This window comes from Triturus cristatus, chromosome 9, assembly GCF_964204655.1.
Source record: "Triturus cristatus chromosome 9, aTriCri1.1, whole genome shotgun sequence".
Classification (NCBI taxonomy): domain Eukaryota; kingdom Metazoa; phylum Chordata; class Amphibia; order Caudata; family Salamandridae; genus Triturus; species Triturus cristatus.
Genome location: NC_140592.1, coordinates 1,032,066,013 through 1,032,080,549, shown reverse-complemented (window position 1 = coordinate 1,032,080,549; position 14,537 = coordinate 1,032,066,013). Strand labels below are relative to the sequence as shown.

The 14,537-nt window shown below is 44.5% G+C and overlaps 1 protein-coding gene across 1 annotated transcript in view; it reads right to left on the bottom strand.

Moving 5' to 3' along the window:
- Window positions 1-2,911: 2,911 nt before the first annotated feature.
- Window positions 2,912-14,537, bottom strand: part of ALDH6A1 (aldehyde dehydrogenase 6 family member A1) — a 72,858-nt gene continuing 61,232 nt past the window's right edge. The window contains exons 10-12 of the mRNA XM_085626776.1: window positions 10,180-10,359; window positions 6,637-6,735; window positions 2,912-4,502 (exon numbers count right to left, since the gene is read on the bottom strand). Of these exons, the coding sequence (XP_085482902.1) occupies window positions 4,398-4,502; window positions 6,637-6,735; window positions 10,180-10,359 (384 nt within the window). The 3' untranslated portion in view covers window positions 2,912-4,397. The remainder of the gene's footprint in view (window positions 4,503-6,636; window positions 6,736-10,179; window positions 10,360-14,537) is intronic.

Here is a 14,537-nt window from a genome sequence, read left to right as displayed (position 1 = left end):
AGAGTCCATCACAGCGATGCATCTTCCTGGTGTTTCCAACGAGGTTGTGGATTGGAACTCCAGGTTTCTTCCGGATTCAAGTGAGCTTCAATCAGATAGCGAACCATTGGGGACCCTTCACGGTCGATCTGTTCATGTCAGGGCTGGATCATCAACTTCCCCAGATACTTCAGTTGTGGACTAGTTCCAGAGACAATGGCAACAGACGACCAGAGACAATGGCGACAGACGATTAGAGCGAGGGGGCGAGGGGGTGGGGGGGGGGGGGGGGGGGGGAAATCAGCTATGATTTTCCTCCCTTTCCAATGATAAGGAGATTATCGACCCACAGCAAGAGGCAGAAGTCTGATGTGGTGGTGAGTCAGGTATGGAAAGCCCAAGTGTGGTTTACAGTTCTTCTGGAACTTTTTGGGGATCTTCCAATCAAACTCCCTCATCTCCACAATCCGATTCTTGATCCAGACGGGAATCCCCATCATTTGAGGACGCAAGGTTCTTTTGTCTCACATGGCATAGTGGATTACATCCCAAGCTTGGACCAATGGCACGCAGATACCAGTCAGCATGGTCGCACTGGCTGCGTTTGTGTGTGCAGAGAGGCCTGGATCCCGGGGTGCGACATTGTTCAAATCTTAAAATGTATGCCTCAAGGCATGATGTATTGTTCTGTCAATACCATAAGGTCGGCTATTTCAACAGGTCATGAGTCAGTGGATGGTGCTCCGGTCAGGGAGCATCCATTGGAAAAGCGATTGCTCAGAGGAGTCAGTTTCTCTCTTCAGCCGGAGCCTGGATATTCATCCCTCTGAGAAGTTAACAAGGTCCTGGATCTTTTTCTGTCATGGCAAAGTAAGAAGTACCTTTCCAGAAAAGAGTAGTCAGATAACTTGGCTATATTGTTGAGCCTGGTGTTTTGCAGGAGGATGTTGGAAGTCAGAGTGCTGGACATAACAGGTAGAGTTTTTACCCCAGAGGGGGTTAGTTTCTAAGTGTCCAGAAGGACGAAGAGTGATTACAAATTGATTTCCTACCCTGCTTTTTTGAGGAATGTCCAAAATGATGTGTGGTACATTGTATAAGGGCATGACGGAGGAACTTCGCCCTCCGGGTGAGCGTCAATTACTGATTGCCACAAGGAAGCCTCATAGGGTGCTTTCCTCTCCATATTGCGAGATGGGTCTGTTGGGCCATGCAGGAATAGCTACCCCCAAATTTGGTACACATTCTGCCAGAGCAGCAATGGCCTCTAAAGTTTTGCACTGGGTGCTAGATAAGAGGACATCATGAATGTGGCAGACTAGTTCTCAGAGTCTACCTTCAAACGTTTTCATTTTAAACCAGTGCTGGATGTGGCCTCAATGGTGGTCAAAAAGCTTTAAACTACCAAAATCCTCGCTTTCGGTCCGGACATAGAATGAAAAATTTCCTAACTGCCATAGCAGAAGGTTTTCAGTTCTATTCCCTCCCTGTGGATCGTAGATCCCTGCCCAAAGGGGATTTCTTCATCAAGAGACAGTATCAAGTGTTGCTACAGGTTGATAACTTGATTGAGTATTTTACAGGTTGAAGAGGGTATTGCAATGCGCTTACAGTTGGGCATTTTCTGTGATGTGGTAAAGGTATTTATTAGGTGCTCATGGTAAGGGCCATAATTCCATTTCAGACAATGGTAGCTCCAAGCACGAGAGAACATAGACGACTGAATGGCGCGTGTCGCAGGAAGAAAAAGGATCACAGAGGATGAAATGGGATTGTTAGATTCCATGGTGGACTGTGATTGGTTGTTGCAAGTTTCCAGAGTTCTCATGGGAAATGTAGTTTGATTACTCTGTTGGCTGAGGGGAGAGTTAATAAAGAAGAAGGTTTGAATAGAAGGGTAATTTCTGCCAATGAATATGAATATATGGAGTAAGGGACTACTGTTAGGTAAGGGCAACCATTTTGTAGAGCGGAAACATTCACCCAAGGGTATATTGGCGCTGTCTAGCCAGCAGCAGGGTAAATAGTGAATTTTGTTATTGCACAACAGCGCTAGCCACATCATGCATAATCTTTTATTTAGACAGCAGCCGGGTAAATGGTTTAGTTTCTTAGGGTTTTTGGAGGTGTGCTGGCCAAATAGTTCTAATAAGCCTTGCTATTTACCTGGTTGCCTGATAAACAGCAGAGAAAATGTACTATTTACCTGGCAATTGGCCAAGTGGCTGCCACCTTCTAAAAAAGGTAGTTCTTAGCACTGCAGTGACATAAAGCAACATGATGGAGCCCCATGCAGAAAGATGAGGTATCTCTCCCCCCCCCCCCGTCCCTCATACCAAACAGATAATTATTGACCACCAGCTGAATGCACCCCCACCCCCCTTTGAAGGTTTGGGGGCCTGTATGCGCCACAGGGGGTCGCAGGTGCCCGACTTACGCCCTTGTTTGCAGGCTGTTTTACAGGAAGTTTGTCACTTCTGGATTGCTCTGTTCGAGTTTTCACCTGACTCCAAGATAATATGCACAAGAGGGTATTTTTAACCTTGCTTATCCGTTATGACATTCTCGATTGCATATGTTGCAAATTACTTTATCTGCCTTTTATCTTTGTGTACATTACTGCTAACTGTTCTGAATGCAAGTTCTTTCATGGAGAGATACCAGTGATCCTTCTGTACTGGGCTCCGTCAGCCTTTCTTGCTCAACAACTTCAGTAAAATAAATGAACTTTGTACCCTCCTGTGCGATAGGTGCCTGAACCGCATTGTATGAGGCATAAGGACCATTTCCCTAAACAGCAGGAAAACCTTCCCTCTCTCAGCTTTCTGTGCAAGAACTTCTCTCATCCAGTTTCGGGAACATTGGCACCAATACAAATGTTTACATTTGCCCCAAGATGCTCAAAAAGACAAATCAGCCTGTGCCTCACAAATGGATGTACCAGTGATTTATTTTCAGTTATTGTTCAAATTAGAAAAAACACGACTTGCAGACCCTTGGTGCACATAAACCTGGTCACCCGGGAGAAGGTACATCAGTGGCCTGTGCCAGATATTCACAGCATCGTTGTATGTCAGCGGATTTCTGAGGAGCTGCAGCCTCTGGTTAGTTGTCAGCATAAAGGAGTCCAAGTACATTCTGCTGAAAGTGAGTTACGAAGCTGGAACTATTCGTTTAGACTTAAAACATTTCACATTCCCAGCATGTTCCTGGGCCAGAAATAAGACCCAAACCTTTACAAAGTGATATGAAAATATGCAGCAAGAAGCAAGGTAGCTGTAATAAGTCAGAGCATGATTAACAAAGAATCTCCCTTCCAAGCAGAGCTTCAGAGAGGTACAGCTCTCATCAAGGGTGAAGAGCTTTAGCAGGGCACTGCACCAGTTAACAGGGTGCAGCTTCTTCAAGGCTGGACCCCACCAGGGAAAAGACCATTCTGCAGAGCAGGGCTTCACCGTGGCAGTTTCACAAGAGCAGAGTACCACACCGGGGCAGCGCACGACTCACCAGCACAGAGGTTGACCATGGCTTTGGTAACAGCGATGAGAGCTCTTATTCTTTTGAGATCTAGAGTAGTTCAACCACTACTCTGATAGGAGAAATTAATTAAGCAGACACCCAGACCAATCTGAGGTTTTTTAAGTAACCATAACTTTTCCACTGTTTCATAGCCATTATCGGGAGGAGCTTTCGCTCTCATGAAGGACACTGTATTTTTACTTTGGAGTTGCAACTCTCACCCACGTTCGTGTATAATCTGTCTCTAGGGATCACTGTGCAAAGATCAAGTCTACTCCGTATCCAATCCTTCATGATACATGCAGGATTTAGATTGGATAATCACTTCATGTGAGCCCTTAGTTGGAATCCAGAATAAAAGGAGAATTAGTGGAGGCCTTTTAGGCATCTTTACAAAAATAAAGACAAAAATTGCAGCGGTGCTGGAGACGTACAACTATGCATCACACAGGCCCCTCTGGTCCCATCAGTGGGATGTAGTGAGCTATATAGGATGTGTAGAACGAAACACCACATCAGAGTCTTTGACTGAGGTCAAGGTTAGGCAGCACCTCTAGCAGAAGATGTCCTAAGGAATTATTGTTTATCTACAGCAGAATATTATATACCTGCACCTAAATCAGAACTACCCTCAAGTTCAACTTAAGTTGTAAGGTGAACCTGAGCCCTAAAAGAGAGCAACCAGACCCCCACCCCCACACCCCCACATACACCCACTTGCTTTCTAAGCACAGAGCAGGATGTGGGGAAGCAGGGGAGAACAAATGAAAGGAGAACAAACAAAATGCTGGATTCTAGGGCAGTCGATAACGAGCAGCAGATAGGCATGATGTGGTTAGTGGTCGCTCCAAGGATGTCAGCATCAGTCTATGTAGAAAGGGTTGGTTCATCTAGAGGAATTAGCGACCCATGGTTGGCATCACAACAGCAGGACTGGTAACAGTAGCATCTTCCTCTTTCCATTGGGAGATAACGGTCTTTAGCTGGGTGTAGAACTGCACACCCTGCAGAAGGGAAAAGAAGGATGCCGTTAAGAGGATGGAGGTGACGTGCAGCACTCCACAGCAGCTTACAGATCGCACTTGAGGCATTTTCAAGCAAGGCTCCGCCGCCCTGCAACAGAAACCTACTAGGTACAGATCATTACAGAAAGCCAAAGGTCCTACCAGTGGTAAACTCATCCACCCCCTCTCTCAAGGTACAAGGGAATGCAATGGTTTACCAACTACATACTGCAATACTTAGTAAGCAAAATAAACTGCAGGCTAACTATAGTGTTAAGTATTAATTATAAACCGGTGGCGAATTACAATTTTTTTTGTTATTTTTAAAATTAGTAGTCAAAATTTGGAAGTCAACCGAGCGTAGTGTTCGATCCAATTAATTATTCACATCCTTTTCAATATTGCAATGAACTGGTCCTCGTGTCGCCCGTTCGCTCCAAGAAAGACACAAGACGGCCCAGCAGTATGTGTCACACAGCGGCCGATCCTCATGGGGCCTTGAGAGAAGATCCCAGTGCGAAGTGAATAAGCTTGTATTTCAGAACTTCTTTCCCCATTTACCTACCCTCTTCTTAGCAGTCAGCAGGGATAACAACACTCAGACATGCTGATGGACGTAGAGCACTTTTGTTTAATCAGGGGTTTTTAAAACACGTTTAGTACTAATTTGCCTTATTTTCCAACAACTTCCGTTATGGTTATGACAAAGCATTGCAGCTCACAAGCTACTGCTCTATGATAACTATACAGTTCCTTTTTTAATATGCAAGTTTCAAGCTGCATTATGTCATGCATGTCGCTAGTACCTGGCCGGTCATTTGCATCGTCTCTCTCCACGCGGTGGTAGCAGGACAGAATATGCGTTGTGGAGGATGCCTGGAAGCTGTTTGAGAGGGTTGTCTGGGACCCTCTTAGATTCAATTCCGCGCCCCGGCATGAGAATCCCAAGGGGACGGAGAAAAGATTCCGAGGCAAAGTTTACTAGTTTAATACAGGCTATGCCACTGGAGTAGGAACACATCTCAACTAGTCTAACAGACCATGGTATCCAGTGTCCCTATGCCTATTACCTACAATCTGACACATGCAACTGCAGGTTTTGGGCAATGGGCGCACTGGCAACGGTTTTAAAGAAACCTGCTGGGACCTAGAATGCCAATTTCTGCAGGGTGCATGCAATGAACCCTCCAGAGCAGGCGTGTCTTCCATTAATGATTAGGTTGTAATTCAGCTTTGATAAGAGCTAAAGACCAAGGGGTCTGTCACAAAATGATACTGAGAGGGGAAAAAACTGCAGTCCTGCAACAAGCAGCAGTGTGGCACCCAGTATCTGCAGCGCCTGGAGTCAAATCAACGCATGAAGTGGAACCCCATCAGTGTTTACGTGGCCCCCTCCAGCACAGCTGCGGAGATGCAGAAACTGGCAACGCCATAGCTGCTCCTTCACCTTTAGCTTCATTTACAAAAGGGTCTCGCAGGTGGGCAGTGTCCTGAGGGACTGAACCATCCGGGACAAAATCCTATGCATGAGCTCAAATAGACACAAGAGCTATACTCTGAAACTATAGCCATTCTACCTTCTCCTAGATCTAAAGTGAAGGTAAATCCAGACACAGTGAATGGCCCCTACATGAGACTGAAGAATTAAACACCCACCAACCAAGCCCTTCATTACAAGTGGCCCATACAAATATATGTTACTCTCTGCTGCCCCGCACCACCCCGTCCTCCTGATTTAGCGTTACCAGGGATCTTGGCAGTTGCAGGAGGGGGAAATAACAGTGACTACGAGTGCTGGGGAAATAACATGTGAAAATCGGTTTTATCATGCAGATTTCCAAAGATTTTTCCTTGGTATTCTATCAGGCACTTCACCTCCTTAAAGCATATGAAATCTCTGGGTACAATACCACCGAGAAAAGGTGCTCCCACTGAACTCCTAATACTGATGGGCTCAGTAACTGTTAGGAGGCCCATCAGATTTAGATGGCCACCAGTAACGAGGGTCCAAGTGTTTACTTCTGCCACCATGGCTTAGCACATGCAGGATGCAATTCTATTGTTTTTTTTTTTCATAACTTAGAACCCAATCAACCAGGCTCAACTTCAACCAACGAGTGTTTGTGGAGATTACCTGTTTGCCATAGAAGTTGGTGTCTCCCCTGAAGGAGGATCGTGAGCCAGTGAAGGAAAACATTGGAAGTGGGACAGGGATGGGAACATTTACACCCACCTGTAAGAGAACAAAGAACACAGTATTAGCAGGAAACTGGTGCCAGAGCAGTATCAGAAGAGCCGAAAGGCCTGCACAACAGCACTGTGCACAGGTGTTATAGACTTAAGTGCATGCAGGCTCCGCAGACAGATGAGAGCGCAAGAAAACCATATCTTGGGCATGCAGGGGGATCCCCCAAAAGGAGGAGACATCAGTGTGTACAAATAAAGGAGTGGTGTAGGCATTAATAGATTTAAATACGTGAGCTGGGGGAGTACACTGCACATGCTTTACGTAGAAACACTAGAGAAAACGCTGAACAGGCATTTTTAGGCCTGAGTAGATACCCCTCCAGAGCTTATGTAGTCGTAAAACCGTAGCAATTGAGATTTGCTTAAACTTTGCCTCTTTGTTGATCTTCTTTGCAGGCACTGGAACAGTTCTTAGCTCGCCTACGAAGTAGTTCTATTGCTCATAACTGATAGAGGCAATGTTAATGCAGACCACTAGCCAAAGACAGAAGCTGCTAATACAAAAGGAAGGGGTTTTAAACAGTGAAATCTAACGAGGGTTTCCACTGTTCACATACACAGTAGGAAGGGGCTTTACATTGTTAACACAGATCTCTAGTTCAGGAGGAGTTCGAGATGCATGGCTTTCATAGTGTACATTTACAGTGTTGTATTTAGCATTTAGTGGTGTATAAGCTGAAGTGAGTTTTCCTTTTAGGCGTAAACGCACTCGCTGGAAATGGACTTTTGTTACTGTGTGCTTTGAAGAGTTCTGAGCCTCTACCCCCAGCCACCTCCACGAGTATGCCGTGGACTACTCTGCCTTTTCTACCATGAGGAGCAAGTGCTAAAGGGATGTACTTGGTGCTCACTAAGGGACCTCAAGCAAAGCGGCCATACAACATCAAGATGCAATACTCTAATTGCTACAACTGGATCCTATTAACCTCAGACTGTCTGATCCATCCCACCAACCAGTACTCACATCCTGCATGAACTCAAATGGAGGTTCTTTGTTACCCACTGCCCCAGAGCCAGCAGAGCTGGTAGATGAAACATGACATGTTGCTCATTCCCTATTCCTCAAGATAATAACTACATCCAAACTTAATTGTCATTTTGTTTTGAAGTAAACAAAGAGCCAAAGTACAGTGATGTGCTGTCTGTCTCTCTCCCAGCAGTGATTGTGTCATGTACTGTTTGACCACTGTACCCAGAAACACTGGCCCTCCACCTCAGTTGTCAATACCAGTGGCAGGCAGGTGGGATATATGCGCGCTATGTTGACTTCTCGCGCCAGAGTATGGTACTCCTCAATGCATGCTCAATTACTTAGGCACATCAACAGTACAGTGATCCTGCCAGGTGACGAACCAGCTATACATGCACCCAGCATGGGAACGACAGTTTGCCCCACATGCAACCTAAGAATGTGCACTCTGGGGAGCTGGAGTGACTTCGGGATTGGTGTACTAGCAACAGTGTCAGACTGCGAGAAACTGCTGCATAGTTGTGCAAGCGGGGAGGGTGTCAGAGTACAGAACATAAGTGCCTGCCAGCAGACCCCGCAGTCCAGGCGAGGGACAAAACACTGTTCACTTATATGACTGATGCTTGTTGACAACAGTAAACACAATCAGTTGTGCAGGTTTACCAATCCCAGGGTAGGTATGGTGGTAGGTAGGAGTGGCCTGGCAACAGTTCTCAAAAGTAGATAAATGGACGTCTTGGGTCATTAAAGCTACACTTAATCCTTTGGCAGTCTCATCATGGAAAGCAGACAGTCATTTGTGCAAGCAGAGAGGAGGACCCTGCTTAGAAACCACTGCAGGAGAGTTCTTTCAAGAGTAAGACCATCACATTGAGTGAGTGTCTTCAACCATGGCATCAATTAAAACAGGAAGGAACTGTTAAAGCGATTATGGTGGAAAAGCATAAAGCCCAAAATGCAGCCAGCACTCACACCCCTCCCACAGACTAGCAGTCGCACACTACCAGAAACATTATAGCACTCGTTACATACAGGGTGTACTAGCGACAGCACTCCTTCCTACACCAGGGCCACTGGAATTAAGCAAAGGACCAAATTCTGCAGGCCGGTGGACTGAATAATGCAGCAAAAAAAGACAAATTCTGCGACGTAATGTGTAACAATTTTACATATGTTAACATTACCTGGACAAAGGTTTCAGCCCATTGATACCAATTTAACCCCCAAAGATAGCAGTAACTACAAGAGTTTACCAGTCACCCTTTGCGAAGGCCCTCCCACTAATGGCAACAGGTGTTGCTGTATTTTTATTAGCTTTTGATGGGTTTGACCTAGAAATTTTTTTTTTTGCTACAATGTACTGATTATGCCGCAGATAGTGGATTATGTGGAATATGTGGCAATCCACAAATATGCGCAAAATGTTGTAGCCGCAATATTGGATAATTGCAGTGGTCCTGTCCTACCCCCATCGAGTATCAGTCACACAGTACCGGAAGCATTCTCACACTACTGCTAGTACTCACATCTCCCCCAAACAGGATAGTCACATACCCCTGACTACACTCTCCCACCCCTCACACTAGCAGTCACACTACCCGAAGCGAACCTACACACCTCACATACTAGCATTCGAGCCAACGAGCCTGCCTAATAACTGAAAGTTCCTCTTCAATGAGTGGTGAGTTTGTGTGTGGTATTGCGGGTGGAAGAGAGGGGGATCTAGGAATCAGTCAATGGGTGGGTGAAAAGATGCATGAGTGCACAGCTTCAAGGTGGTAAGTGCTTAGGTGGTTGGATGGTTAGTTTCGATTGTACGTTAGACCTATTGGAGTTACCACTCTGTTTTACATACACATACAAAAACACTAAGGATGCAGGCTCTTTGCACATGAGGAACAACTAGGTGCTGGTATCCCGAACAAACCTAGGAATGAGCAATAACACTCTAGAAACACAGCCCATGACAAATTAGTTGTTCTCAAGTATATGTATGTGAAAGTAATGTCTGCAATATCTCTACACAAGAATAGGAAATAGAAGTGTGCCGCTCTCACGTACATATAAAGAGGCGCACAATGGTCCAATCCATATACACAAACAAGAGCATAGTGTACTTCTCTCAAATACACAGAAGGGTGGAGCACAAGAGAAAGTACATGCACAGTGAACAAGGAGGAGGGATAAGTGTGCACAAGTCTTACGAACATGCATGAGAGAAGTATGTGCAAACATGTCAGCAAATCTCACACAAACAAGACAGCAGTGTGCGGAAGCTACAGCAGTCCGTACAAACACTGTGTACACTCAAAGGGGCAGTATGTCAGCAAGGCTGTGGCACAAACACAGTCGAGAGTACGTCTTTGGGTACATGGCAGAAAACCGATCACCGACTTACACTGAGTGCAGGTCATTGTGGCCATGCCCCAGCGAACAGTGAAGAAAATGCCACCAACATACCTGCCCAACGTCCACCATGTGGCTGTATTTGCGAGCTGTAGCCCCGTTTGTGGTGAAAATTGCTGTTCCATTTCCATACGGGTTCTTATTCACGATATCTATGGCCGCATCCAATGTATCAGCTTCCAGAACCACCAAGACCGGGCCGAAGATCTCCTCCGTGTAGCACTTCATGCTGGGCTATAGAGAGAGAAACACCGACACACTGACTCAACTATCACTATAGGAAGCATTTAACTACACAAGGCATCTATAAAACCTGCAACATTGAAAAGCTGGCATTATGGCCGGTCTTAAAATCTAAATTACATGGAGGGTGAACAAAACTCTAATGATCGTAACTACAGGTGGTAGGGGAGAACACCCTTTCCCATGCAGTCTTTGTAATGCATAAGTACAGGTAAGCTAAGGTAGGTGTGTGGATATATAATTATAGTGTAAATATAGTGAAAAATAGATTTTATTGTTTCCCTTGGAAAAAACAAAGGTTAAAGTAACATAGTTAGGTGAATATGTCAGAGACATTAAAGTTTTGAAATAAAAATACATAAAACAAACAAAATAAAAACCACAGAAATTCACAAGCTATAGATAGCAGAACTAACTATAACTTGCGCTCCACCATGCACTGTTTTTGACCTCACATATTACATCACTCAATTTATGATATCACTGACATCTCAAATGAGATAATTGATGACATGGCTGATCTAACGAGAACATCTCTTTAACCTTTGGTTTTAAAAGGTTTATAGAAAATGTATCATTTCCAACACTGAATGTGTTGTGCACAATGCGAAGGACATACTGCATCTTGGCCAAGAAAGAGCATAGAGGCGGCTGTGAAAGACGCCTACATGGAATACCAGCAATTGGTCTACAATTGCTGGAGACCGAGGAGGCCAAGTTCGTTTATTTTAGCAAAGGACTGGTGCCTTGTTGAAGCAGAGGAGAACCACACCTTCAAGTCGAGATAAAAGCAGCAATGTGGTGGGCAAACAGATAAGGAATGGAATATGGTAGAGAATCCATTCACTGGCATAATGGAATCCTAGCTCACAGCACTTTTTTGGATGCAAGAGTGGGAAATGGCAGCTGTAAAAACAAGATGAAGCTGGGTACCAGAGGGAGTCCTAGCATATTAGGATATTTCGAATAGAACCAATTCTCCTGTGTGTCAACTGTCGGATATAGGGATGGACTGTTGAGCCAGTATATAAGTTTTAGGAGCCTACGAGAAGTATATGCCAAATATGATGAAGCATGCCACTAACTTGGTGGGTGATGGCACTTGCTCCTAAATATGAATGCTGTATCTGGCCCCAATGGGGTCCTCTTAACATAAGGGATCATTTGGACCACTTATCGGAACGGCACACCAGACGTTTTTACTATAACAATCTGGAGGTAGTGTGCTATATTGAATGTAATCCTCTTTTCCCATCTTCTTGAATAAGTTTTGGCAACACCACAACGTTTGATTAAAAGAAGGAAGCCATCACAAAACGTTTGGGTTGGGTAGGGAAACAAGACCACCGCGTTGGGCGGATAAAGAGAAAATTTGCTATATTTTAACCGAGTTATACAATGCCTCAGCAAACATGGAGACTACGCAGACTATCTAATAACACCACTTCTGAAACGTTATAGCTTGATGATAAAGCTCTGAGAAGGTTTTTATAATGGCAGAAACAAATGCGATAGTATTTCCTAGTGCGATTTCCTTTCCAACCTGCAGCGCTCTTGTTCAAAGATTTCAGCTCAGGCAAAAGCCAGCTACCTAAATGAACCGGATTTAGTCGTTCTAGCACCAGAGGGAGGGCTGCAAGAGTAATGGAGAAAACTGCTGGAAATTCATCAGGCACAGTGGCATGATCTAAGGAAGAACCAAAGAGGTGAGCCATTCAATAGGCTTCTCACAGGTAACAGGTCGCAGTTCAGTTTGCTTCAAAACCAAGGGACAGGAATCATGCTAGCTTAACACATAGGAAGCAGAACCCCGAAAAACATTACCTGGCTAATCAAGAGGGAAGAATTTAATATCCTTATCCTGTGTTTTTTTTAAAACTAGACCCAACCCAACGTCCTGCAAGCAAGTATGGGATATATCGTGCAAACACAGAAGAGTGAAGTACATTTAAAAAATGGAGGCCTTCCCAGAGCTAAATTCAGAGCATGCTGAAGTAAGTGAGGCAGGTGTGATTTAATCACAAAGTTTACCAACAAACTGTCTTCTGTATTCCATGCGACAGTGAGTTGAAACAATTAATGACAGAATTAGGTGAAGGGAGCCATTTAGCAATAATGGATTACTAACCATAATTAGAAAGATGAGAAATCCCTAAAATACAGATGGTCCTTAAAATGAATGGCAAATATCCCAGATCCACCCTACACACACATTGTGAACTCGGTCACCCACATAATAAAGCAATCTGAAGGGACTAAGATCGGGTAGAACTTGCTTGAATTGGCTAGCCAATAAAATCATGAAGACTGAGGTCTGCAATAAATTCATGGCTGTGTTGAGCATGGCAAATTAAGGATCTGGCATTGACCAGCCTCCAGGTGAACCATGGGGTACACTATACCATGAAACCTCAGAAATTGTGAGAGGAGGAACGGGAGGGTCTAGGGCATTGGGAACGGCACCCTCCAGACCTTCACAAACAAAACCTAAAAGCAATAGATCACTGCTGTGCCCCCAAGGGAATTACCCATTGTGCGAATACAGTCTGTGTCCTGTGCGTATCTTCCATATAATGCAAAAAAAAATTTAAATGCCAGGTAAGCTGTCACATGCCTAGCCGGGTGTAATGCTTCATCCTTGGGGTTTTAATTTGCCAAAAATGATCATAATAATTGCGAATGGGCTTTCTCAAAGTCAGGAAGCCCTGAAGTAGTTTAACTGGAAAAAGCAAGATCTAAAGAGGATTAAGTTACAAAATGAAAACTCTGGGGTAGCTCCAGTATTCCTTTACTTAATGGAGTACTGACCAGATGGTTAAAATAAGATACAACCTTTTATTTTTAATATGTTCACTTTACATGGGGTTTTGCTTTTTGCTTTGTGAACAATGAAGCACAACAGGAGGCAACAGATGCACGTTCTGGGACATGAATGACTAAGCGCAATTTTAACTCCAGAATATCAGGGGAATGGTTTCCTTTTATCAAAAAATAGGCTAGTGCTAGGGAGAGTGGCGACGAAAATGGCTGCACTCTGAGGGCCCAAGTACGGAGTCAATGTTGCGACCTCTGGACAATGGTTAGGAGGAGGCTTGGGCCTCATGGAGGCGATCGGAACTCGGATCCCTCACCACTTTATATTTCTTTGATTAACAGTTACAGAAAAGGTGAGTGATGTAGGTGGTGCGGCATGGCTGGAAGTGTTGCGTACCTCCGGCGAAAGCAGAATAGCTGTTCCACCAGGGGGGGGGGGGGGGAATAGAGGGGCTGCTGTTACCAGGAGGTAATTCAGGAGCCCTCCAATGGCAGGAGAAGGTGCTGGATGAACAGAGTCCAGGGCATAATTAACTGGTTTGTGCCAGCCTAGAACTGAAGATGGGCTTGGCAGGGAAGTGGTCCCCAAGAGACAGCAGCCTTTGAAGGACATCAGTGTATAACAAGAGCTGAAATGGGAAGAAAATACATTTGAAACAGGATTTCTTTAACTCCCAGGGAAAGGGTACTCCTGGGAAGAAAGTGGTAGCAGTGGTAGTTGGAAGCTTGGCATCAGGCCCGACAAAAACAATGAGTGCCTTAGACATCATAATGAATAAACAGTGGCAAAGCCAATAAGTATCGCCTACGAGATGAGAGCTATTGGCTTGTTCAATGTTTAGCAATGTTTTCCAGCAGCTCGGCTGTCATGCAGCATGACAGACCAGCCTAGATTGGAACCATTTACTTCCCCATCTCACTCCACTGTTAAGATCCCTGGTGCCACCATTTTCGTACGAACTGTTTTGACAAGATTTAATACATGGACCTTAATAAAATGATGCTTTGTGTTTATTTACATTAAAAACACAGAAGCAACACATCGATCAACATGAAATAAAACAGTTCATTAAGTCAACAAATTGAATGTGCTACTTGAGACTGACAATGCGGAACACAGCAGAAGTATAAAATTATTTGAAAACGCACTGCATATGAATGTCGTTTCATCGGTATTGGTTGGATGAGGCGTCTGCGTGATAAGGAAGGACTTAACTGGATACTGAATGTGATGTACAGAGCCCTGACGAAGATCTTTTTATCTGTGAGCAGGACACGTTGGCTGTTCTAATGCATTTTATATCAAGCAACTTACGAGCAATAAAGAGATGTTTTACTACGAACTCAAAATCCAT